Source organism: Poecilia reticulata, chromosome 20, assembly GCF_904066995.2.
Source record: "Poecilia reticulata chromosome 20, P_reticulata-male-v2, whole genome shotgun sequence".
Classification (NCBI taxonomy): domain Eukaryota; kingdom Metazoa; phylum Chordata; class Actinopteri; order Cyprinodontiformes; family Poeciliidae; genus Poecilia; species Poecilia reticulata.
This window is the reverse complement of record NC_088849.1, coordinates 20,604,979-20,631,490: the sequence shown is the minus strand read 5'-3', so window position 1 is coordinate 20,631,490 and position 26,512 is coordinate 20,604,979. Positions and strand designations below refer to the sequence as shown.

The window sequence follows — 26,512 nt, the reverse complement described above, 5'->3', positions numbered from 1 at the left end:
GGACCCCTCCTCCTCCTCCTCCTCCTCCTCCTCCTCCTCCTCCTCCTCCTCCTCCTCCTCCTCCTCCTCCTCCTCCTCCTCCTCCTCCTGCTCCTCCTCCTCCTCCTCCTGCACTGTGCTAAACCTCCCCCGTCTCCTCCCTTTCGCCTCTATCTCTATTGTCGTGCTCTACCCTCTCCCCTCCTTTCACTCTTTGCCACTCTTTCTGTTTTTTTTTGTTTTTAAAGACTTGTGACAGTCTCAATATGATCCACCCTAAAATGTCACCTTCTTTGCTTTTGTCACTTGTTTACCGCAATCCGGGAAGCAGGTGTTTATCCTCAGCTGCTGGTTGTCCAACTCAAACTTTGCCAGCTGTTCTTCCAGGGATGACAGACAGAGGCTGCTCTTTCTATTAGTTTGGGTCAGCGCTCCCTTCCCAAACGAGAAGGAGCTGCACTATTGTAACGCGCCTGTTTCCAAAAATGCAAATAACACTGAGGAAAAACACAAAGAAGAGAATCCATCCATGACTAATGACTCTAATATGAAACCTAATGAGGAAACAGGTGTTTAAACTTGGATAAAAATATGTAAACCATGCGCTCTGAGGCAAACTCCAAAGAGCAAGCTGGAAGAGGCTGCGAAGATTTTTTACTTGAATAGTGTGATGATGCATGCAGAGTTTTCTGCATATTGCCACTAATTAGGCCTATGACTAATATTGGTTTGTTCACAGTGGGCTGTAGTTCGTAGAAGCCAACCTTATTCTGCATTCTTTTGTCACCTGATGAGCTCACTTTGCAGCTAATTGGGCAAATAATAAAACTCTCGGCGCACAAATGTGTATCTCCTGGAGAGCGTTTGGGACGTTAGAGGGAGTCAAGATGCGATAAACAGACTTTAGAACATAAATGTTCCATGCATTTCAAACATATTCATCTTTTATATTTTCATATATATATATACACTGCTCAAAAAAATAAAGGGAACACTTAAACAACACAATATAACTCCAAGTAAATCAAACTTTTGTGAAATCAAACTGTCCATAGGACGCAACACTGATTGACAACGTGGACCCTCGTTGGGTCAATCAGTGTTGCTTCCTAAGTGGACAGTTTGATTTCACAAAAGTTTGATTTACTTGGAGTTATATTGTGTTGTTTAAGTGTTCCCTTTATTTTTTTGAGCAGTATATACATATATATATATATATATATATATATATATATATATATATATATATATATATATATATATATATATATATATATATATATATATATATATATACAAATCTGAAAAGTACCTGTGTTTTATTTAGGGGTATCAGATTCAAAAAGGACAGAAGACAAATGCACACCAGATTTTTCACTATTTTTATTTGAAAAGCACATGATCAGCTTCCGTTGGTATTTTATTTGGGCTGTCACGTCACACCTGGTGGAACATGAAGGTGGCATGTTCCACCAGGCTTTTCTTCAGGAATGACAGAAACAAAGTTCAGAGCTGATGGGAACATGGAGTCGGCTAAATGCACGGAAATCATTGACGTAAACCTGTTGGTGGTCAGGGACTGAAAATGACAGCAGTGGCACAGTTGGTAGAGCTGTTGTCTTGCAGCAAGAAGGTTCTGGGTTCGATTCCCGGCCCCGGTCTTTCTGCATGGAGTTTGCATGTTCTCTCTGTGCATGGTGGGTTTTCTCCGGGTACTCCAGTTTCCTCCCACAGTCCAAAAACATGACTGTCAGATTAATTGGTCTGTCTAAATCGTCCGTGTGAGTGTGTGTGTGCATGGTTGTGTGTCCTGTGTGTCTCTGTGTTGCCCTGTAACAGACTGGTGACCTGTCCAGGGTGACCCCGCCTCTCGCCCGGTACGTTAGCTGGAGATAGGCACCAGCACCTCCCGACCCCACTGAGGGACAAAGGTGTAAAGAAAATGGATGGATGGATGGATGGATGGATGGATGGATGGATGGATGGATGGATGGACGTCCAGATCCAGAATAGAAATGGTTTCATCACAGCATCATAATGACTAAATACAGAATGTGTATTTAGCCATGAAAATTTATGAAAATTAATGTTCACAGATGCTCTCTACATAATCTAATTACAGAATCAGATATTTTGCAAAGTATGAGCAAAAAGTGTCTAGCCTTGTAATGAATGAATGAATGAATCAGTAGGGGAAGTTTTTCTAGATAAAATTGCATATTTTTGCTCCACATTTCCAATTAAAATCCCAATAAATTTGCTGAGGTTTGTGGTTGTAGTGTGACATAATCTAAAACTAGAAATGGGCAGCGCTGTTTTAATACATTTTTACCTGTATAAAAGTAAAAAGACATTGATGCTGTGCACACATCTCTGAACTCACCATCCCCACGGTAGGGGCAGCATCATGCTGGGGAATAATTCCTTCTTCAGTGAAGACAAAATGAGAAAAAATGTTCAAATGGTATTAACACTTTTTAAGACACTGTATGTGTTATTAAAGGTTATGTCACCCAACATATACACAGCATCCCTATGGTGAGATGGTAGCAGCATCATGATGTGGGATTCTGTAAAATGATCCGTTACATAAAATATTGAAGTTTGTGGTTGTAAGTAGAAAAGTAGGAAAAGTTTAGTGATTTTTTCCAAGAAGTGTACTTGAGAAATGTGCTGTTTTTACATGCTACTGGCAGGATCAACTCTCAACGCAGCAGGAGGTGAATGTAGGATTCCTCTCATTGGTTAAAAGATGTCAAGGAATTTGCATTGACTTATTTTCTCTTCTTCATCTTCCTCTTACCACCACCAAGGCATTCATTCAGCAGCATACACGCCATCTGCTGCCAAAAACTTGGCAGCTATAATTTTTTGGTTCTCCGTTGCTTCTTGCCAGACGCACCGCGTGTGTCTTCTGGCTTTATCACCTCGCCAACTTATTTTTGGTTTACAAAAAAAAAAAAAAAAAAAAAGAGCGAGAGAGAGGAAAAAAAAAAACTCCATCTTCTCCAGTAAGGAGAGGATTTGGCTCGGATGAGAGCGTAATTTCCCGTCTCCACTCCGCTGCTGCCGCCGCTGCTGCGCGTCCCTTGTCGCCTGTACAGTTACAAGAGGGATGTAGAGACTAAACCCCGAACCCTGCAGCTGGGGTTCCCTGCACACCACCGAGGCGACAGTGCGCAGGAGAGAGATAGAGAGCGAGAGACGGAAGTATGGAAGGAGGGAGGGAGGGAAGAGGAGAAGGTGAGAAACAGAGACGGGGAAGAGTCAGAAGCGCCATCTCCCTGCTGTGGCTGAGCGTTTACGCGCGATCCGAGAGCAACATCTCCAGCCTCTCCGGGACTAATTCCTCCATGATAACTTCCAAACTCCCAATCCTCACAGAATCTGGCTTCCTTTACGGGCTGCAATGAGAGACGGAAGGTGGAACTTTTACCGGCGGAAATCATCCATGTGAAGTTCCTTTGGTAAGTAAATGTTCATATTTTAATTTTTTTTTAATTTTTATAATTTTTTTTATATAGAATGTGCATTTATTTTATTTTTATTTTTTTTGGGGGGGGGATCATTTCCACTCTGTTGCTCACTTAATTCATGCATTTGCTTGGATTATCTGTGTATATTTCATCCCATCGTTTATCCTGTCATTAGTATTCCACGGACACGGGTTTCCTGCGGCGGGCGCTCACGGGGATGTTTACTGTCGGCGCTTCCCCGCTGCCTGGCTCCCCATCATGCGCTTATTTACCACCTCCTGGTGTTCTTAATGTTCGCTGCTGGTCTGTCCGCCCCCCCCCCCCCCCCCCCCCCCCACCCTCCTCTCCCCCCATCAAACTTCTAATCGGTCTGCGGAAATGATTCGCGCGTGTCTTGGTTCTGGTTTCATTTCGTCGGGAAAACCGTGGCTGGCTGATCGGATCCAGACGCGCTGCGAACTTTTCCTGCACCGTGCAGCTGCGCTGACAGCTAATGCGCAGTGATTGATGTTTAACAGGAGGGTCAAAAGCGGCGAGGTCACAGAAAATTCATCTTTGAATAACTTCGGCTGCGTTGATGCAAATGCCACTCAGTGTGACCAAGTTGTGTGTTTTGGAGTGAAGTGGATTTTCCATGATTTTTACTCAAGTTCAGCTTTCTAAACAAAATAGAGTGTGTGGTATTTGCGTGGCAATGAGTGCATTCATTTATTGCTTGAGTGCACTAGCGCTGCAATTTTATTTCTATTTAATAATAGAGACTATTCAAAATGTCATGCTTTTTTTTTTTTTTTTTTTGTTTTGTTTTCCACTGCAGGTGAAGATGATTTTTCTTGTAAATCTGATTGTTTGCATGGTTGGAGGTGGAGGTGAGGGGTGGGATTGACTTTTTCCATGACTTTTTAAAGACTTTAATTAACACTGTTGCAAATTTGTGACATTCTCAGGCTCAGATAATAAATCCTTCTTCCAAACAAATTGTTTTTTTTTTCCTAAACTGGATTCATGAGGAGCAACGGTTTGTGTCGTAAAAGGTTTAGAAACTCAGAAAATGTGTAAATATTTATGCATGGTGAGGACTAAAGTTAAAAATGGAATTTCTCAAAGAAAAGAGGAAAAAATACAGTAATACATGACTATCTTAAAAAAACAAAACAAAACAACAAAAAGAAAAAACATATTTTGGTGTCCAAGGAATAGAAATTAGGAATAGAAATTTCTTAAAATATTGGAACATCTGGCTCCTCGCAGACATACTGTGCTTGTTCACACTGTTGTTTCTGATGTCAAATTACAGCTTGTGGATAATGCATTTAAATTTCAATTCATAATTGGTTTTGGTGGCAGAAGATTGGACACTGGAGCTGGCAGAGGGGGCGGTGGGGGCGTGTGGGGATGGCTGAACCAATAATACTGTTGACTCAGAAACTCTTAGTATACAATTCATTTCTATGAATGAAAAATCAAGCTTAATTGGAGTATCAATTTAATAAACGATCTGCTAAATTACATTATGAGACTACTTTTAGATTCATTTATACTTAAGTAATTTTGAGAATATTTCTAAACCATTATTCTCGGCCACAGCTCCTGATATATGAGAGCAGCACAATGGATTTAAGACTCTTTTGTAACCTTTTTGTTTCCATATCTCTAACAGAGTCAGTGCCCTGGCCCACACCATCCAGACCCCTTTGGAAACTTAATTGAAGAAATGTCTTTTTTTTAACTAACTTCCCTGCCTGTTTAATATCCAACTTTAAATATACAGTGTTTGTGCAGCAAATGCTTTATTTGCATGCTCCACATAACGTGACAGACCCCCAATGGCTGCATCAAATGTATCACCTCATTTGAATGCATGTGTGAGCCCACATTTGCTGGTTTGTCAGCGTATCAGAAACCATGATGCTGAGAGCTGAAATGCAACTCAAGCCATGGAAGTGACCCCATTTCCAAGTTTTATTTACGTCCAAATGTGGAAAAACGGCTCTTAAGCCCTTTATGGTTAGAAAGATAAATCTAGGAATAGAGATGTTTCTTCACACAAAACCACCGGGGGCAACTAGCATACTTTTCTCTATACTTTTTAATACTTTTTTTTTTTTCCCATAAGAGCAAGCTAACATTTACTTTTTCTACAACTTAACCTCCCAGCATCATAACTCTCTGTATGTAAACATATTTATATTCTGCTGTGAAGTTCAATCAGCTGCATATCTACTTGAGAAAGTTGTATTCAAGCAAATCAATGAAGGAATGGTAGGAATCAGCGAGAGGATCCTTTCAGCCAGAGGGCTCAGGTTCAAGCTTCTGGCTCAGCATGAGTCTGCGCTCTCTCTCTCTCTCTCTCTCTCTCTCTCTCTCTCTCTCTCTCTCTCTCTCTCTCTCTCTCGGTGTGTGTGCGTTGTAAATAACCTGAAGGATAACACGGAAACTCCTGCAGACAGTAAAAATCAATGAATCTTCTTATTACGGTTATTACAGTTATGCGGCGACTACTTGTTTTATTTCAGGAACGAAGAGAAAAGCATCGCTGGTGTGTTGCGCTCGTTAACCTGAATAAAAACAAAAAACAAAAGAAAACAAGCAAGAGAGAAGAATCTTGATTTAGAAGCTGTCCTAAAACACATTTAGCTTAAACTTTGCACAACTTCTTATGGCATTTCCCGCTTCACCTTCCGAGTGATGGATGAGCGGACGGATCGGAGAGGGCGTGCGATTGCTAAAGTGAGAGCTGCGGTGCTGGTAATCCTGTTGTGAGGCTGGAAAATGGGATTAGAGCAAGAGAAACAGAGCCAAAGGAAGACTGGAAGACGCTTTACATTTACAGCTCTGGCTCACATTTTCGCTTAATTTAATGACATCACTTTGACACCGGTCAGCGATGAGTCTCTGGAGGCGGCCCAATGCTGATCCAGACTCACCCAGTGTCAGATTGTTGGTACTCTCTGGTGATGTCTGAAAGGATGGAAATTCAGCATCTTCCTCAGATTAATGTGTTGCACTTGTGCCACAGTCCCCCAGGTGTTGGCAGCATTATGCTCTGGAGTTGTTTAGAAAGTGACGAGGCTGGTAGCCAGAGTTAGTGAGACATTGTGCTCTTGTCTGAATAATGAATAACATTTTTTCTTTGCAACCTTGAGAGTTTGGAAGCAGAACATTGCAAGATGTTTACATGACTTTCATATTTAAAAAAAAGAGAACAAATTCTCTCTTTAAAAGAAAGACTGAAAATGCTGTCCCTTCGTAAAAGTTGAATAAATCAGTTGCATATAAATGTTCAAGACGTTTTGCTCAACCAGCGGATGCACTGTAGTAGGAAAACTGGATATGACACTTGAAAACCAGGAAGCTCCCTTTGTACAATATGATAATACCTTGAGATATTTTCACTGCTTGTGCTGCCAACTCCACTGTGAAACTTGGAAGTGATGGCACCACGCTGTGTGACTGTCGTTTTTTCCAGTAAGGTAAAGGAAGTTAGCCAGAGTTGATGATACGTCGTGAAAATGTCTGATTTTTCACCCTCCCGGCAAACTTGTCATGTAGGAACATTTAGATGGTTTGAAAGCATAATACTGGGAAGAACTCCTCAGAGAGATTGTCCTTATTCAACAGAAAACAAAATGTCTCTCTAAAAGTAGATTTATAAGGTGTTCTTTCTTTGAAAAGTGAAACAAAACTCTTGAATGTTCCTTCCTGAATTAGCCTCCATCTGTCAACACACTTATTTATTCACAAGGCAAGATAAAAGAAAAATCTATTGTGGCGATAAAATAAAAAATAATAGTTCAATGTGACTGAGATGGATCTGCAGTACTTTTGTCATGAAACATAGAGGTGGCAACATGATGCTGTGGTATTCAGAAAAAATAGCCACAGTTGGTTATATTTTGTCTTGATAGTTTATTTCAATTAAATGTTAGAGGCTCGTTTATTGCAGTCTTTAAATTTGGACTTGTTGGCACTAAAACATTGCATGCAGGGTAAAACAACCTCATAAAAGAGGAAGCATTATGTCTCTTTAAAAGCATATTTAAGTTATTTTCTCTTTAAAAAGTGACATAAGACACTGCAGTTTGCCAGCAGCAAAGATTTTTTGCTCCACAGTCACTTTTTTAAAAAGTTTTTTTCTGAAGAAATTGAGCCTTTTCCTATCAACCCCCATCATTCTTGCACAAAACAAGATAGAAACTCATCTACTGTGATAACACAATTAGATATGAGTCTTATACTTTACTTTTTTAATCAAGATTGTATCTTTTTATACTAATGCTGAGAAGTTTTTAAGCCTACATGAAGATCTTGTCGGTCATGTTTTTTGTTTTTTTTGCCAGTCGAATATTTCATCTAGATTTCATGCTTTGTTTCTCCAAAACGATAAACCGCATCAAGAAGAAAAATAAAACATTGATTTCCTCGGTGCGTGACACGCCTAATAAATTAAAATCAACTCGATGGTAAATCAGAAGAAACTCATTAGACAAAAAGCCAATATCTGCTTTAGTGAGCCCACTTCTTGTGCACCGCGGCTGCATTATCTCCCATCTGTATGAGGCTCCCATCTCCTCTCTCTCACGTTGGTGCTTTAGCAAAATGACATGCATTAAGTTGGCTCGATTCGACCCCGTCCAACAGCACCAGCGCTGCGGCCGGCCTTCGCGAGTCGTGTTGCCCTGCAGCCACATCTGCTCCACTTTTCACCTCTGCCACTAACTCGCAATAAAGAGTGTGTTAATGTGTCCATATTTTTCGACTTTTTCAGTCGATTGGGATGAGTTCATGTATTTCATTTTTTTTCCCCTCCATAGCATGTGGGCTGAAAAGATACACACAAATATCAAGTAAATCTGCCACCGGTGAGGATTTCTCTAGCAAACATTCAGCTGTCTCTGCGCAGAGGTGTTTTTGCAGCTGTGATTTATTTCTGTATTAATTATTAGCGTTGCCTAATGACTTTCCTGTGGTGAAGTACAACAAATCACTTCCACAGGATGTGTGTGGTGTGCGCTTTTTTTTTTTTTTTTTTTCTCTTGCTTTCGTTCTTGCTTGAGGGGAACGGTGAGGAAGTAAAATGAGAAGTGGAAGGGATCTGTGTGGGAAGAAAGAGGTCACTGTATGCCAAAGCAATTACCTTTCTCACCCAGGGCTGTGCCAATACTCTACATAGAGGAGAGACAAAGAGAGGTCAGAGAGGAAACAAACATACGCACGCGTGGTCAAAAACACCTTCCTGAAGTTCACGTTCGCACATAGGCCTTCGGAGCACGGCTCCATGCAGAGATATTCACACCCATTGACCTTTTGCACATTTTATCAGCTAGGAGCTTCAACTATGTTGTTTAACATGAGACAAGTGCATATTTGTGAAGTGGATGGAAAACAGATGCATGTTTTAGTTATGAAAGTCTGAAAAGGTTGTTGTGTTCAGCTTTGCTTAGTGTAACACCCATAAAAGGAGAGCGTCAAGCAGAGAGGCAGACAAGGTCCTTCAGCCTTTTAACAAATGTATTTATAAATTTAATGAATTTTTAAAAATTCGTTGACAATCATGCAGTTTCATTTTAAAAAATGTATTCTGTTAATAACATCAGCTTTTACGGTCTTTAATTGTACATATAAGAAGTTTATGTTGATGAGCAATAGCACTGCCCATTAGATTCACCTGTTGCACGCTTACCTTGCTGCTATGCTAGGTGTCGCTGCAGCTAGACCTCAAAAAATATGCAAAAAAACCCCCAACCAAAGCATTGAACGTTGTGATTGCCGGGACAGATGGCTGTTAGCAGGTCTCCATTTTGAATGTTTCCCTAACATTGTGCTCATTACTCATTGATCTGTGAAATGATGCCCTCCACAAAGATGTTCTGAGAAGGGTCTGGGCCTGCTGATGTCTGGAACACATCAAACATGTGAACCACCAGAGACGACAAACCTAAACCTACAGCCGGAGCTAAAACGAGACGGTTCAGGCCACAACATGCATCTACGTATTAAAATTGATGTTCCTAGATGCCCTCCATTTAATTTGATTCTCCGGCTGTGAAAAACCTTTTCCATCTATTCCAAAATGATGCACTACTTTGTGTTGGTTTATCACTCAATATCCCATTAAAATACACAGCAGTTTGTGGCTAAAGGACGTAAAATGTGACAAGATGAATATGTTTCGCGAGGCTCTGGATGTACTGCTGAAGATACCGTTGCACCTCAAACGGACTGATAAGAGCAGCCGTCACATGAAGTTCCCAGGATGCTTTGTGACATGAAGAACATTATCTGTCAAAGCCCGCCGCTGTCCCCGGCTCTGACAGGCCGTCATGTTCCGGCGTCATCAGGGGTTTGGGAGTCTGTCGTAGCACGTCGATGGCAGCGAGACAGACCCGTAACCCCACCCCCACGCCTGCCGAGCCCCGTCTTGCCCCTCCACACCCTCTCTTGCTCTCCAGCCGGAGCAACGTGGGTTTTTTCTTTCTCCACTCGGAGTGGAGGTCAGGATCGCCGGGCCTCCATGCATGCCGCTGACAGCTCAGATTTATTTTTAATCACGGTGATGAGAGCGCGCGCCGCTCAGATCGTGTGGCTTGTTAGAGTCGAGTGGCGAGTCCCATTCACCGTCGCCATCATCTTATAGAAAGAGAAAATATGACAAAATAATGACCTTGGTGAGAGGAGGCCTGGATAATTGTTAGGCTGCTGAATGGCGTTTGATTGTTATGCTGTCGTTGTCTCGCTCGGTGTGAAATCTCTTTGCTTGAATCCATTGAAAAGCCCTGTCATTTCTCCCTCCATCTTACCCCTATTAACACTTTGACCTCACCTGATTCTCTTTGCAGCATCTGTAGGTGAGTGTGTGTGCATTGCATTTACTGCCTGTCCGCTCTATTCATTCTTTCACCTATTTCCTTAGGATTGCTGGAAAAATGCCATTATCATTGCATCGGCAGGCCCATTACGCGCTATCAGAAGTGACTGCGGTCATGGAGGCAATTCTGCTGACACTCCTCTCTCTTCTCTCCTCTGTCTTTGTCTTTCCCTTCTTTTCTGTTCTGATAGGTGCCAATTACAAAGAGTCACTGTCCAAGCCCCCCAGTCAAGTCCCCGGCGAACCCCTCGTCCAGCTCTCTGGGTCCAAAGCGACAGTGATAATCCCACTTCCCCTCTCCGATAAAGGAGAAACAGGAAGTTGTGCAGCAAAAAAATGCAGAATTTGAGTCATTTTCAACCCGTGTGCTCTTTTCATGGTCCAATTGCTGCTGCTTTCTTGTGAAACGCAGAGTCCGGACTGTTCGGATAAAAGCCCAAGGGTTTTGACATTTCAGTTCTTTTTAATTTTTGCTCCTGTTCTTGCTTCAGTGCATTTTGGAGGGGAGCCCAGACGATGGGTTGGTGTTGCTCAGGCATAAGCAGAGCCCTGGCTCTCCTGGTGCTCCTGTTTGTCTTGCGGGGGAGAAGCTGCTGCTGTTGGGGGCTGAGTCCCAGCTCTGGGGACGGGGAGAAGTCCCTGCGCTCTGATCCGGACTCCTGGGAGGCCCTGCACAGGAACAAACGCAGCTGGGTATGGAACCAGTTCTTCGTTTTGGAGGAGTACACAGGAAACGAGCCTCTTTACGTCGGCAAGGTGAGTGATCCGTAACACGGGTTATCGACGCTCAACAGTCGAGAGCTGCGAGGGAAAGACATGAGCACAGTGATGCCAAAATGCATTCAGTTTTACTGCATGTTGTAAATAGATCCAGTTTTCTAAAAAAAAGACCTTCTCAAAAAACTTGTTTTCAGAGATTTAGGTAAGTTTCTAAAAAAAAAACTGTAACATATAAACATAACAGGCATCAAAATGTTCATCACGCCCTTTGCAATGACACTGAAAACCATTGCATTCAAGTTATACTCATCATCCTTCTGTCGCTGCTTGCAGAGAACACGGAGTAAATTCAGTTGCTTCTGCTCACATCCGGAACTCAACAGTTTGGTTTATTGATCAACTTGATTCATTCACACGCAAGCAGAGAAAAACCAGGATTCAAACATGAGCAGGGGATATCTGGGCAAAAAGGCAAATAATTCTGATTGCAGGAAGACATTGCTGGGAGGAGAGAGACACGTATGGAAACAAATAAGGGTTTTAGCATCAGAGCTGAAATGGAAGGAGTTTGAAACCATCAGGATCCTCATCAGAACTGGGGAAACAGACCAAAAAAGTCAGCAAGAATGCATCGGTCACATTAGTGAAGTTTTGTTCAATTGCGGAGCTAGAAGTGCCGTCCAGAAGGTCAACCAGTTCTGACACACTCCACCTACAAGACCTTTATGATGGATTAGCCACTCCTTAATAAGAAGAGGTACATAGGAACCTGCTTAAATTTGTCCAAAATAGAACTTGGCAAATTTTAGACTAAGAGAAATTAAAAATAACTTTAGTTTAGAACCTTTTTGACTGGACTTTCATTGCTGGGTATGGAGAAAAACACCGTCGTTATGCTGACAGGAATGAGAAATAAGTTTCTAGTCCCTATGGCAGGTTTAAAATGGCTGCAGCCAAATGGTGAAATTCTTCAAGAATACCTGCTGCAAAAAGACTTGATGATTCATCTTCCAATCTGCTTGACACAGCCAAGACAACAGAGGACTAGGAGTGCTCTTCAGGAGCAGGCTGTGGCTGTCCTTGCATAGCTAAACCCGAGCCCAGACCTGAATCCAAATGAACATCTCTGGAAATACTAAAAACTGGCATCTAATGACGGTGCCCATTCAACCTTGACGAGACGATCTGCAGGGAGAAAATACCCCAAAACAGATGAGCCGAGCTTGTAGATACACACCCAAGAAGCCTCGACGCCGAGGTGGTTGCCAACGGTTATTAAACTGTTAAGCCACGGTTGTGAACACCTTTGAAAGGTAATAAGATTTTTTTTTTTTGGGGGGGGGAGGATAGACGCTTCTGTAGGAGATCAATCATTGTGAAGAAAATACAATGAAGAGGTCTGAATACTTTCTAGTGGGAAATGCATATCAGCGGTGTCTGAATCCTTCTCTGCTTAAAAAATATTTCCTTACGTCTGCAGGTTTGGTGCACCTGTATGGTAATGTGTATATCAATAACCTGTTAACACACAGACCTGCAGAAACTGGGACGCAGCAGAGTTTTTACAGAGTTGTGCATATTCCCACTGTCCTATATAAAATGCAAAACAAATGAAAAGACTCCTCACAGACTGCGTGGGAAGGAAGGAACTCTGCATTTTATTTCAGAAAGCCTGGTTTAAAAACCTATGCTTTTAGTTTTGAGATCAGCATCAATGTGACAAGGTAATTTGCATTGTAATAAGTCCCCAGGAAAAGTATACATTACACAAATATGCCTTTTCGCTGCTCTGCCAAGGCCCAAGCTGATAGATCAAAGATATGCCAGTTTTGGCAGGCAAATAAGTACAAAACCCTCATAAAAACATTTAAGACAAGGCAAAAATATGGGGACTAATCCTTCTTTTATAAGAGTTGGCAGTGCAATCACGACTCTCACTTTTTTTGTTCAAAGACCAACAGTGAAAGTAGCCTACAGGTATTTCTTTTTAGAAAATGAAATACATGTTTGGAGCATCATACATATTTATATGTAAATATATATTAAGGAAACTGAGTGAAATCAAAGATTCAGCTTTAACATCTAACTGGAGAAAAAAGCTCATAAATGTTACTGCGTAGAAGTGCAAACGAGTCTAATCGTTTAGTTTTTCTTGTAGTTTTCTGTCCGTATGCTCGGTATTTTCTTCAGGTTTAGTAACAACGTAGCTGCAAGGTCAGTGCTACTTTACTGAAGAAGGTATGGCGTGAAGCTGGAGTTTATTACCTTTCATCAACAGCTGGTTTAAAACACAGGAGTTATTTGTAGCATTAATATCACGAGAAAAAAGTTGGAAATATTTAAGGTTGCAAAATGATTTATTAAGCATAATTATTAGCATATGGGCTGGAAAGTATCTACACTCTTCAGGAAAGACATTTTTGTCAGCCACAGTGCCAATAGTAATAATAAGTTGAACTTAAATTAAACTTCCGGTTATTTTTGTTGACATATGGCCTAATAGAAATTAATAAAATAAAAATAAAGATCAGAGCACAGCTGAAACCAAATCCTGTACCTGTTTATTATCACACAAGCAAAAGTCGTGATGCTAGCTACGTCAGAATTGTTTACAACAACTTGGAAAACTATCAGCTGAAATCTCAAGAAGTTGTTTATTATATCAGGATTGCACCACCTGTTTCTTTCTGAGCATGACTTAAAAACACATCATTCTTTTAAAGTTTTAGGGATTTTTAAAAATATGTTTAGCGGAGATATAGCAAAAATGTAACTCGGCAGAAGCCATATCTCTTCACTTGTTCCTTTCACATACAAATTAGCCAAAGTAGTACAGTTGTCTGCAACACAAAGTTAGAAAAGGAAATCTTATAACTCCCATGAGCTACAGCTTCCAAAGTTTTGGGATTGTTTATTATTTCTTTAGACACAAAATTAAAAAGTAACTGCTAACACCAAATCTGGCATTGTTCTTAAGAACGAGGTAGCATGTAGCATGTAGCATAGCCAGTTCTTACTGGCTAGAAAAATAGCATCAAAACTCACACGAGCTATTGCTTTAAAGCTTAAGACATTATTTTGTGCTTAATGCGGAGGACAAAAATGTAAATAATGTAAATATCACAGAAATGCAACATTATTACATCATTCTTACAGTCACTGATTAGTGTTTAAGGTTTGATGCTGGTTTTCCACATTCTGTTACTTGAACATAGGCGATTAATAACGCCGATAAAATGCTGCAGTCTTATGCTGCATGTGGTCACAGGGTGTACAGCTTAGTGTAAAAGTATTTCAATACCTTTCTAATTCTGTTCTATCTGAAAATCCTGCGGCAAATATATTGTATCTTGCAAAATGCTTTTGCAAAAAGAACTTGAACTTCTTGGGGATTTAAGCCTCCTGTCTCCACCCAGGTGTGCGCCGTACTGACAAAACACTAATACCACTGCAGGTGAAGTGATAAACATGGATTTGCTTCCAAACTCTGCAACGTTCCGCAGGAAAGTGTTAGTTTTTGACGCTCGTGAGAATGTTGCTCTGTCTTGCACCGCCTACCTTCACAGAACAAATAGGTCTACTGGGAAAATTTGTAGAAATCAGATCAAAGAGCCTCTCTAACCTCTGTTACCAGCTTCTGCATTTCCAATACCCTGACGTAGAGTAAATGCAGTCTGCAAATTAAAATCAAACATTATTCTGCTGAATAGCAGTAGAGACCAGAAACTAACTGGAGTGACTGTGTATGCTTTCATCTTGGGAAAGGTTTGATAACTCTCTGAATGAGGTGGAAAGGGATATTTGGGATTTTTTCCCTTACTTGTTACGACCCAATCTCAGATATTCCAACGACAATGAATGGATGGGTGGAAATAAAAATAAGGCTTTTTTATGCCTTTATAAAAGCACAAGATGGTTGATTTGCTTGTACGCTAGAGATGCACCAAGCAACTTACCAAAGATTATACTCAACCAATTTTCTCTGATTCGCAACATGCAGGTCAAACCCTACAAATATTTTCTGTTGCTGAATGCATCAATATTATAAACTCCCTCCATTTTTCAAAGCAACTATCAGCATTCACTATGATTCACCTTTATATAGGTAAGAGTATTAAAGATATGCTTTGATCCATAAATTCCGAAGATTTTGCAAAGGATTGATTTTTGGTTGAATTCCAAACTACCTGTAGGACAGAAACTGAAGCACATTTTTTAATCTCTTTTTTTTTTGTGCCGAGAATAACAAATTATAAGCGGTGAGGATCACCATCAGTGTTGGCCACAACAGAGTTTCTATTTGTAACTGTTGGTGTTGAGCTCATAACCCAAATATAAAACGGCTAAAAGCATCTTAAAACTGTTGGATGAAGAGTGTTAAGAGAAAGAACTCGTCACTTTGAAATAGAATATTAATGTGCAAGTTCTCTCGTCGTGCAACTGTGCAGACTGTTTCTCCTGAGCTTTTAGCACCACCAGTATAAATGGGGGCCCTCCTGCTGCAGAAAGTGGCACATGCATGTGCAGTACAAGCCAGATGGTCCTCGGATTGGTCTCTAGATCCCCGTTATCTTGCAGAATTTTCTGGTCTTATTATTAAATTAGTTTTCATCTTTCCGCTCATCTGCGGGATAATCATTCTTATCCGCCGCGTATTTGCCGGGTCTGCTCTCGCAAGCCCATTTCCTCACCGTCTCTGAACTGAATTAGGATCTCCAGCTGGAATTAGGATACATTTTACTGTCCTATTGTTCTTCTTCTCTGCTTTTCTGCCAGGAGGATGCTGCGAGGGGAAAGCATCTAAATCAGACCGAGCATATTTGCGGCTCGGCTGGAGTTCAGCTAAGGGTCATTTTTATGTCCAAGTGTCCGTCGTGAAATATTGTCATCTGTGATCTGTGTGTCTCCAGATACCTGTTAAGTCTGACTGTAGGGAGGGGCAGCGTGGACCTTTATCATCTTCGGATGCTTTGTCTTTGCCTAGAGTAGAACCAGTTTCAAAATAAAACAGAGGTTTCGCTGAAGAAGCTGAAGTGCCTTTTTTTTTTCTTTTGCACTGTCTTGGGTCTGATTGCTTTTCTTGTTAGTAAATCCTGAAGCATGCAAACAGACTGATTACTTATTCATAGACATGTAGTTGAGAGCTTCTTATCCGCATGGAAAACACACACATTTATTTTCAAGCTTTGTTCTGAGAGATTCTCCTTGTTTTTGTTTTTCTTTTACATGTGCGGAATGATTTTTCAGTTAGTTTGCTTTTTTAGGGTTTGCCAAACAAGTGGCACAGTCCTTCAAATAAATAATTCATCAGATAAATATCGATGATAAAAAACCTTAACTATGTATCGTGTTATAAGTTAAATTAAAAGTCAATTGTAAGTATTTTTAGGTTAACTTACTGAGGTTAATTTAACCCAAACAATTCTTGGACAATGTTTCGTGATAGTCGTTGCTATAAAGGGTGTCACCAAAAACCGTAAGGTTGTTAAAGCAACCCTTTAAAACACCAAGACATTTTAAAACAGACTTGTGTTTGTTATTAATTACACAAACATTAAAATGATTATGTATGTTTTGTTTGAATTATTGTATTTGAAGTATACGTGCAAAAAAAAAAAAGAAACCCAATCCATTTTCAGCACCTTTTCATTAATTGAATTTTGATCCTGGATGCAAGTAGTGTGACGAAACACAACACTGAACGTGTGAAAAGTTACACGGATCTACATCGTCACATCTAATCCCCAACCCAGACTCGGTCTCACCCTTTCGAAAAATACTGAAAATCTGATTCCTTTTCTCCCGATGGGAGGCCCAGGCTGCCCAAGAACTTGAGAGGCTGTCACATTATTAGTTCCCTCAGATCATAGTTGTCACACAGTGTGGGTTTGTTTGGTATTGCAAGGTCACAGTGCTGCTGTAAAATATCTGGGCGGGACACCCTGACCTCGAGCGACAAGGGAGGTCCTGCCATGTCAGGAAAATGACCTTAATAGAAATGAATTCTTCATGCAGCCTCTGCAATAAAAGACGTGGGGAGACAATGAAATGGATGCAGCTGCGGCTCTGAATTTCCAGCACTCTTACTGGCAAAACCAGACCACCAGAGTGGTATGAGCAGTAATTTCTTTCATCACTTGTTTCCTCACATCTAACATGGCAAACAATGGAAATCCGTGTCCAAACAAAGGCACAGTCTGCTGCACGACTTGTGTGGCTGGAAGCAAAGGGAAAATGGGATACAGTTGGTTGGAAAATGGGAAGTCATCGCTTTTGGCCCCGGCCTCTCTCTTTGCATCTGCAGTCTGCTTGGCTTTAATGCATTCTGTCAGATTCTGAATTCCACAACCAAATCTCTCATTACGCCTTGGCACTCGGCCTCGGGTAAGCGTGCTGGCCTGGAATCAGCTGCAGTCACATCAAGCCGGCGGAAACATACATTAAAGAGCCTCCGAAAAGCTAAACGGAGATTGGTGATGCTTGTATTTAAACAAGCGACAACGCCGCAGCGAGTCAGCCACTTAACAAACACTTGCACTTTTGGTAAACATGATGCTATTAACAGATTCTGCAGGGTGTTCACGCTGCTAAATATTTGTAAAGCATCTGCTGAGTAAGGTTCAGAGGCAGTGTTTATGCAACGCAGCAAAAAAACTAAATAAATTGTTATATGTATTTTGGAGGGTATGTCTCTATGTTGCATTAAGTCATGTTTTCATGTTTGCAAGCATTCTACCAATTTTTGAGTAACTTCATATGCACATGTAATGAATTAACTGTTTTTGTGAATGAGACCATTCGTTAAGGATGTGACTTTTTACTATAACTGTCATAAAAGGTATTTTTCATTATAATAAAAATGCACTCTACATGACAACTATTCCATGACTTTGAAAGTCAGATAGGAAATAAATTCACCTTGATGGTGAATCAAGAAAGCAGCACAATCCATATTACATGTTATAGAGCTCAGTAGCTCCCAAATGGTGTCTCATCATATCCATGCTGAGGGGAGGAGCCTGGCAGTAGCCAAGGTATCCATGATGTGTGGTCTGCACACAACTTTCTGAACGCCAAACACAACTTCATCACACGCATTAAGCTGGCAGTGCTCCAAGTCATGTATTCTTATCCTTTTGGTCAAATACTACTCTGTGTGGCATCTTGCTGTTGATATGGCTGTAATTAAAATGATCTCATCTCACAGCCTGACAAACGTACGTACATATATAGATCATGGTGCACTATGCTACCTACGGAATGTAGCTCCAAGCTTGTGAGAAGTACACACACCTCCAAATTGCGCCATATAGGCAGGTAGCTGGAAGATCAATGGAAATGTTGAGTTCTTCAGCTATTTTGTAATTATGTAAACTATTAAAGAGAAGCCCTGGGATCGTGTTTACCAATGAAGATGGATGAGCTGGAAAAAAAAGCCCCCTGGTGGTTATTTACATTCATATTTGATAATTTAGAATATCATTAAAGTTATTTATTTCACTGACTGAATCATAAATATAACAATTTATATAGATTAATTACACAAGTTGATGATTTTTCACTTACAGCTCATGAAAACACATAATTTAAGGTCAGAATATTACATCAAACTAATAAAAAAAAAACCTGTTTTAATACCGAAAAGCTGACAAACGAGCCTCGTCGTGATACATTTTAATGAAAAAGACTATAAATATTTTCAGCACACAAAAATAAATTTGCTCAGAAGATTGCTCAAGGTTGAAATTATTGCATTATAAATGGCAGCACACACTACATGTTGCTAAAAGCGGATGAAAATGGGATGTTCTCTCTTAAGCGATCAGGCTTAGCTGAAGGTTGAGGTCCAGATATTCCTCATAATTTTTGGAAATTTCATAGACGGAAAGAAAACCTTTCAGAAAGGATGACCAAAGAAAGCAAAATGGAACATTTTGTCACAAAGCGATAGAGCCTTATTTGACTTCACCTCTAAAATCAAGCTTTCTTTATGCGTCTCTGTCCAGTGACGTTAGGACAGTCTTGGAGATCTCGGTGACTGTGGGGCAGTTTTATTCCAGTGAGAAGGGCACATAAAGATTAGCCATAATTTGCACTAAAATCTCTGGATGGGTCTTTTATCATGCTTCCTTTTATTGCGCAGCATTAGCACATTAGCTACAACGATTGTTCACGATGAGCCTTTTTTGACCGCATGGGGAGAATTTAGGGGACTGAAAGATAGCAGTTTATTCAATATTCAGGGGGGGACAGGGTAATCCCACAGATAATTACATTGAACTGAGCACAATATGATGCAGGCTGCTTCATTAGCATTCTACTTGGCGTTTACTGTCAAATGGGTTAGACTCATAGAGCACAGGGTGCTGCTGCAAAGGTCAGGCTCAATGGCATCTCCTCACACTCGCCGGTGCTGCAAACACACCAGAGCAGCAGCTGGGGAGTGAGAGCAGCTTTGTGAGCCAGAGAGGAAAGAGGCTAATTCAAACTGACAGAGGGAGGGGGGGACATCATACACCGTCACCCAGGGACAGGAGCTCACATTGCGGGGAGCTTGTAAGGCATCCTCGAGGCCGGTGGGGATGGTGGGAGAAGCCTTTATCTGAGCCTGGGATTCAAAGAGGATAAAAAACAGCAGCAAAAAAGCCGACAAGAGGGTGGTTATCAGCAGGGCAAGGGAGAGGAACATTGTTTACACTCAGTCTCTCTCATATGTGCTATGGGGGGGGGGGCTGGAGTCAACACTGCACTGGTGACTTTTAGATGTGAAATTTGAAGTCCACAGGGCGATCAAGGCACAATCAAGACACTGCACTTCAGACGGAGGTCTAGTTAAAACCAAAACAGGCTGCAGACTCGACTCAACAATGACTCCTAATTCTGGCTCCTTAAAACCGGCATTCAAATTCGGTGCATAGATTGGACTGGCAGGGAAAATGAAGCTGCTCTTCTTCAAATCCGCCAGTCAATATCAAGATGGCAAAATCTGGACAATAACCGAAACCAAGCTAGCCCTTTCTGATTGCAAAGAAGATTAAATATTGTTCTGTCTTCTTTGAGACGGTAGGATCGATCAATTCTGATATCCATCAGTTGATTGGAAAACTAAATCCAGGATAGAGAGTGGAAACAATAGGACACAGCTCTCGAGTAACAGAATCCTCCAACCAGCACCTTTAAGTCTCTCTAATGAACTATTTTAGTTGGTTGCGTTCAGGCCTGTTTCTGGGCAACCGGAGGATTCTCCTGGACGTCACTGCCTTCCTTTGACAAATCAAAGAGGATTAACCACAATGAAAATATACAAGAAGAATCACATAAAATTTGTTGTGGAGAAATTCTTCCATGGTTTTCTTAGTCGTTGAAATATGGTAATTCTCAAACTGGCAAAAATTGTCATTTTGTTTTTCTTTCTTCCAAACTGATGTTATCTCGTATGCAGAGCTAGTCATGTTGGCTATGGATGTTTGCGCTTTTTCTATATAAAAACACATTAATCAAGCTTCCTGTTTGGTCTTTTATTAATTAAGACGCATAAGTAACGATGAATAAGAGCAAAATAACACACATTCATTTGATAATTCCACTGGTGCCGCCACCTTTCACTAATAAGTGTTCATGATAACAAGAGACTCAAGGTTATTATTGTGTTATTCCAATGCTATTGAAATGCTAATGCTAAAACTTGTTCGCTTCTTTTGCCTTAAAGGGACTAAAACTAAGTTTGCTTTCGCGCTTGAACCAGTTTGCTGTAAATCCCATCTTTGGGAAACATTTTGCAAATTAATGCTGATCACTTACATTATTTTAGTCGGATAAAACATGCTGTACACTTGTAATTGTTATTTCTGCAGCAGTCTCATCTGCTAGCAACAAATTTGAAGTAGAAATGCATCATCGATCGTCTTTGTGTGGCGTATACAATAAATACTCTTATGGTTTTACCTGCATAGGATTAAGTGATATTGTGGGCAGTAGAAATAGTTTTGCGTAGAAGCTGCTGTATTTGATCTTTTATGGAGTGTGTAGATGTTCTTTTAAGAGCATACTTTTATCTGAATATGCCTTTACTGAAGTTTCCTGAAGTGCTGATATATCGACTTCTCAGCATCCCCAACAGGTCAGATCTTGAATAATTCAGGAGAGGTCCTCCGCCTGTGCAGAGAGTATAGATGTATTATGAATACACACAAAAGTTAAGTTTTCAAATCTCCGTATTCTTCCTCAACAAAGTGGATAACAAGTGGCCTGGAGACTATTGCATTTGGTCTGATGGAATTATCAAGCATTTCTCTCTGCTTTGAATAAAGTTAGCACGTTTCAATAGGCAGTTCATGCAAGTTTGATAAACTTTTGCCTTTCCCGATCCCCATAGATGGGTATGATAAGTTTAAAAAGAGATGGTTTGGGAGTCTGTTTACTGTTTTTGTGAAATGCTTGGATATATTTGTGCAGATGGAAGACCCTAAATGGACATGATATAATCTGAGAGGGAGAGAAATAATCTTTAGATGGGCACTGAAGCTACTTCTGCTCAAGATGCAATGAGATTTTAAGATGCACATTTTTCACGGCTAGACATTTTACAATAATATCAGTTCTAACTGATGTCATTTCCATCTCGGTAAATTTGTAGATTGTCAATGTGCCTGATACGGCAGTGAACTGGAAACAAAGGCAGTCACATATTACTCCTTGAATATAAAAGCTAAGATATTGAATTTCCCATCTTTATGATGCCCGTGTCATTCCAGCTTCCCTTAGGTAGATGCTCATTATGCCAAGTATGGTTTGAAATTGATTTGTTTTGTATAACCTGCTGTTGCTGGTGGGACCCTGGGTTTAAAGTCTATCAAAACTCCCAGAGATTTGATTTTGACCAAGACTTCCAGGCTGCCTCCTAATTTGATTGCCTTCCACTTCAAGATGTATTTTAATTTCAGGAACGTATGACTGGCAAAGTAAGTTTCCTCTTTTCAGGTTAAGAGAGGAAGAAATTATGGGTTAAACAAATGTATTAGTTTTCCTTCTTCAGTGCACTATTATTTCTTGAATCAATGACAGATGCTCCATTAGAGAACCAACCAGGAATACGTGTATCCCAGGTGGTGACATGGAAAGCAATGTTTGTGATTACAATTTTATAAAAGAAATTGCTCAAATTAATAGCTGCCATATTGTTGAACAAGCATTGTTGTTTGCTGGGATTGAGGTTAGCATGATTGCATGCAAACATTGAATGAAAATGACAACAATGTTCCAAGTTTTCAGTTCAATGTTAAAAACTGAAGTTTCAATGTGTTAATTAGCTGTTTTCTCTAAAACGTTAACAACTAACAGGTTGAATTTAAGCTGAAACCTGTTGTGACTTCACAGTATATTTCCGAAATTCTCTGACTAACCTTAGCATGCTAATATATTATCTCATAATACGTTTTATGTTGGTGAGGTTAAAATGTTAAAAATAAAATCATGTCGTCCGCAAAAAGCGAAATGTTGTGTACCAATCTCAAAACCACTAGTATTAGAATGTATTCTAATGGCCTCAGCCAGGGGTTTGATGGCGAGCACAAAGAGGGCAGGACTAACTGGATCTCCCCGTCTGTTGCCTCTATACAGCCAGAATGAATCAGAGGTGATCCCATTGGTGACAACTCTAGCTAGAGGAGATCTATAAAGAGATTGTATCAAATTGACAAAGACAACACCAAGCCCACATTTCCTTAAGAAATTGGGGCCTTAAGAAATGTTGCCTAACAACCATATCAAAAGCCTTTTCGGCATCAAATGATGCAGCTATACTTGGTATCTTTGTTTGTCAGCAATATGTATCATGTTAAACAATCGTCTCAAATTATTAGAGGAAAATGTATTTAGAATAAACCCAGTTTGATCGGGGTTGATCAGTAAGGGTAGATACCTTTCCAATTCTTTTGCTATCATTTTTGTAACTAATTTATAATCGGTATTGAGGAGTGAGATTGGTCTATAAGAAGAACATTTTAGAGGATCGTTCCCCTTGTTATAGATGACTGTTATAGCAGCTTGAGCAAAGGAGTCTGGAAAACCCCCTTCTCTTCTACCTTGCTCGAGAACATCCATCAAAAGTGGTGCTAGAAGGTCTAGGGATTCTTTGTAAAACTCGGATGGAAAACTATCCTCACCAGGGGATTTATTTCCTGGGAGTGACTTGATAACATGGAGTAATTCCCCCCTAAGAAAGGTTTTGTCTAAGTTATCCTGCCCTCCTCTGATAAGCAAGGCAAACCAATGCAGGGTAAAAAGGACTTGATTTCATATAAATCCCCCTGAGATTGTGATGTATAAAGATCTGAATAGTACTTTTTAAAGGCCTCATTGATTCCTCCGGGATTAAACGTTGTAACTTTTTGGGGGTTTTCAGTAGCGTTAATTGTTTGTTTGGTTTCCTCAGTTTTAAGTTGCCATGCCAATACTTTCTGCCTTTTCTCCAGGTTCATAAAATTGTTGTTTGGACCTGATTATTGCTCTCTCTGCTTGATATGTATTCATAGTGTTGTGTTTTAGTTTCAGATTCACCAGTTCTCTGTTCATGTCCTTAGTTGGGGCAATTTGGTTTGTTTTCTCCAGGTCAGAAATTTGTCTTTCTAAAGTATTAAGCTCAAAGTTATACTTATTCTTTATTCTGTTAGTATATGATATAATTTGGCCCCTCAGAAATGCTTTTAATGTTTCCTAAGAAATAAAAATGTTTGGAGCGGATGATCTATTTGTTAAAATGAGAAAATGAATTTGTTCCCTAATAAGTACAGAATTCAGTTTGTATTAAGAGGGTAAGATTGAGCCTCCACCTGTACTTTTCTTCTACCCTGTCAGGGACGGACAAAACTGAGTTAGATTTAAAAAGTTTTAAATTACCCAGGAAAATAAGTATCTCTAGGAGTTTTGACTAAAGACCTGGGATTAATTATTCATTTCTGTAGAAGAAGAAGAACTGATCTATTTGTCCTGATGTGAGGTGCGTATCTGGATCTATAACAGAGATAATTGCACTTGTAGCGCGACAACTATTATAAACCTTTAGTTCATTTATTAAACTGCTTATTTAAAACTAGAGGACAAAATAACTCAGTGTTTTACCAAACATATTATAAAATATGTAAAATACAAAGCTTTAATGAAGTACTTGGCTAAAGGTTGTCAATAAATGTACGCCTGATAAAAGAAAAAGGGATGCAGTGCTTTGCTACTCTGACAACTAGATGAACAGGTCAGGAAAAAAGTTAATTCAGAAAAATATCAAGGGAAAGGAAAACAGTTCAGTTATGCTAGTTATGCTTTGACAACCTTAACATGTAGATATGGTGAGAAATTCTGTGTTTCAGTTCCGTCAGAAAATAAAAAAGGCGACTTAAACACCAACTCTGACTGATCATCAGCTGAGCAGGTGTGTGATTATCTAATAGCAGCGGTAGCTAAACTACCACAGCGATCACTTATTAATAATCGCAAAATAAACATCAAGCCATGAAAACTTTAACATACTGAATATTCTGATTTCTGTGTAGGAAAATTATTATTATTAAAAAATAACTGCAATAATATTAAATTATAATAAATGTATGTTATTATATTATTACTACTATTGTTATCAATAGTAATAATTATAATTACCAACATAAATAATCAATCCATCCATTTTCTAACACCAGGAGGGGTGCTGGTGCCCATCTCCAGCAAACGTTTATTAATTAATTATTATTGTTAATAATTAGTGTGATTAATTATAATCATTTTAGTATTATAAAATGATCATAATTTTATAATACTATAAAATATTATAATACTACAGTATTATAGTATTATGCTATAGTATAATACTGTACTATAGTATTATTTACTATATTATCACAATATATATATTATATTGTGACTATATATATATATAGTATATTATATTTGTATTAATATAATATACTAATTATATTAGTAAATTATTACTAATATAATTAGTAATTATTATATTACTATGATGTAATATAGTAATATAATAATTACTATATCACTAAGTATCATATTATACAGTGTATAATTCATTGTGTATTGATTAATATGCTAATATATTAATATTATTATTTTTATTGCTATTATTGCAAATTCCATCCATCCATTTTCTTCCGCTTATCCGGGGTCGGAAGAAAATGGATGGATGGAATTTGTAATAATAATAGCAATAATAATAATAATGAATATTAATATACAAATTATTATATTAATTATTATTATTTTATAATAATTGTTATATTATAAAATTATAACATTTTCTTCCATCATTTATTATCTAATGTGCACAAAATCGTTTTGCACTGTGGGAGGAAGCCGGAGCACCCGGAGAGAACCCACTCATGCTCATGGAGACCATGCAAACCCCATGCTTAAAGAACCCAGGCCGGCCGGGATTCAAACCCAACACAACAGACTGGACTGGAGACGCAACAGTGAAGCGTCTATAAGAAGGGACAGAGCAGACAGAAGCTAAGATCCTTCAAGGTTTGCAGCAAGATGCTGCAGATCTGTTGTTTAGAGCGCCATCTTTTCTGCTGTCATCTGTTGGGGCAGCAGCATCAGAGCCAGGGACCTAAAAATAGATAGAGAAGGCTGGTTCTGTTCTGGAAACGACTGTGCAACTGCTGGAGATGTTAATGCAAAGAAGGATTCTTCGTAGGATCTAGAAAATTAGGGACAGTCCTGACCATCCTCTTTGACGAGACTGTCTTGGGATGGCTCTTCAATGGCTCTTTGAAGAATCTTGATGAGTGACAGCATGTAATTTCCCTTTGGGATTAACAAAGTATTTTTGAAGTGAATTGAAACAGAAAATGTATATTTACCACTGGTAAATACTTTTACCAGTGGTAATTACTTCTGCCATTCTAAATATTAGGAGAAAAAAAAAAAAAAAAAAAAAAAAAAAAAATATATATATATATATATATATATATATATATATATATATATATGGCCATTTTAACTGTCTGTTAAAATGGCCAAAAAGAAGATTTTCTAGCTTGTGGTTTGGGTTTAGTCTTCTTTTTATGTTCAGGAACTGTTAGCAAGCATCTTGCCTCGTATGTCCAATCTTCCAATTGCGCTTTTGGTAGGATAATAATTGAGCCTTTAAATTCAGCTGTATTATTTTCACAGTCAATTTCTTTATCCGGCAAAGTGTGTTCCTGGACATCATAGCTGTGGTCGTCATGGCTGCAGTCGTCCATTGTCTCTTTTGTCACAGCAGGGGCAAAAAAGTCTTCGTCGTCTTCGTCATACTCAACTCCTGCCCACGTGAGCATTTGCCGAGAACGTTTACCACAAACTTTCCCAGCCGGGGAAGTTTGTTTTTTTAGATCAGAGCAATCTGTTTGGGTCTGGGTCCAGTCCTCTAAATCTGCTTTTGTCTGAGCAGGAGTTGAGTCTTCATATTGTCCGTCAT

The 26,512-nt window shown here is 39.6% G+C and overlaps 1 protein-coding gene across 1 annotated transcript in view; it reads left to right on the top strand.

Annotated features, from left to right (window-relative positions):
- Positions 1-1,334: 1,334 nt before the first annotated feature.
- The window catches only part of LOC103456805 (cadherin-7), a 166,466-nt gene continuing 141,288 nt past the window's right edge, over positions 1,335-26,512 (top strand). Inside the window, exons 1-2 of the mRNA XM_008396562.3 lie at positions 1,335-3,446; positions 10,515-11,079. Of these exons, the coding sequence (XP_008394784.2) occupies positions 10,840-11,079 (240 nt within the window). The 5' untranslated portion in view covers positions 1,335-3,446; positions 10,515-10,839. The remainder of the gene's footprint in view (positions 3,447-10,514; positions 11,080-26,512) is intronic.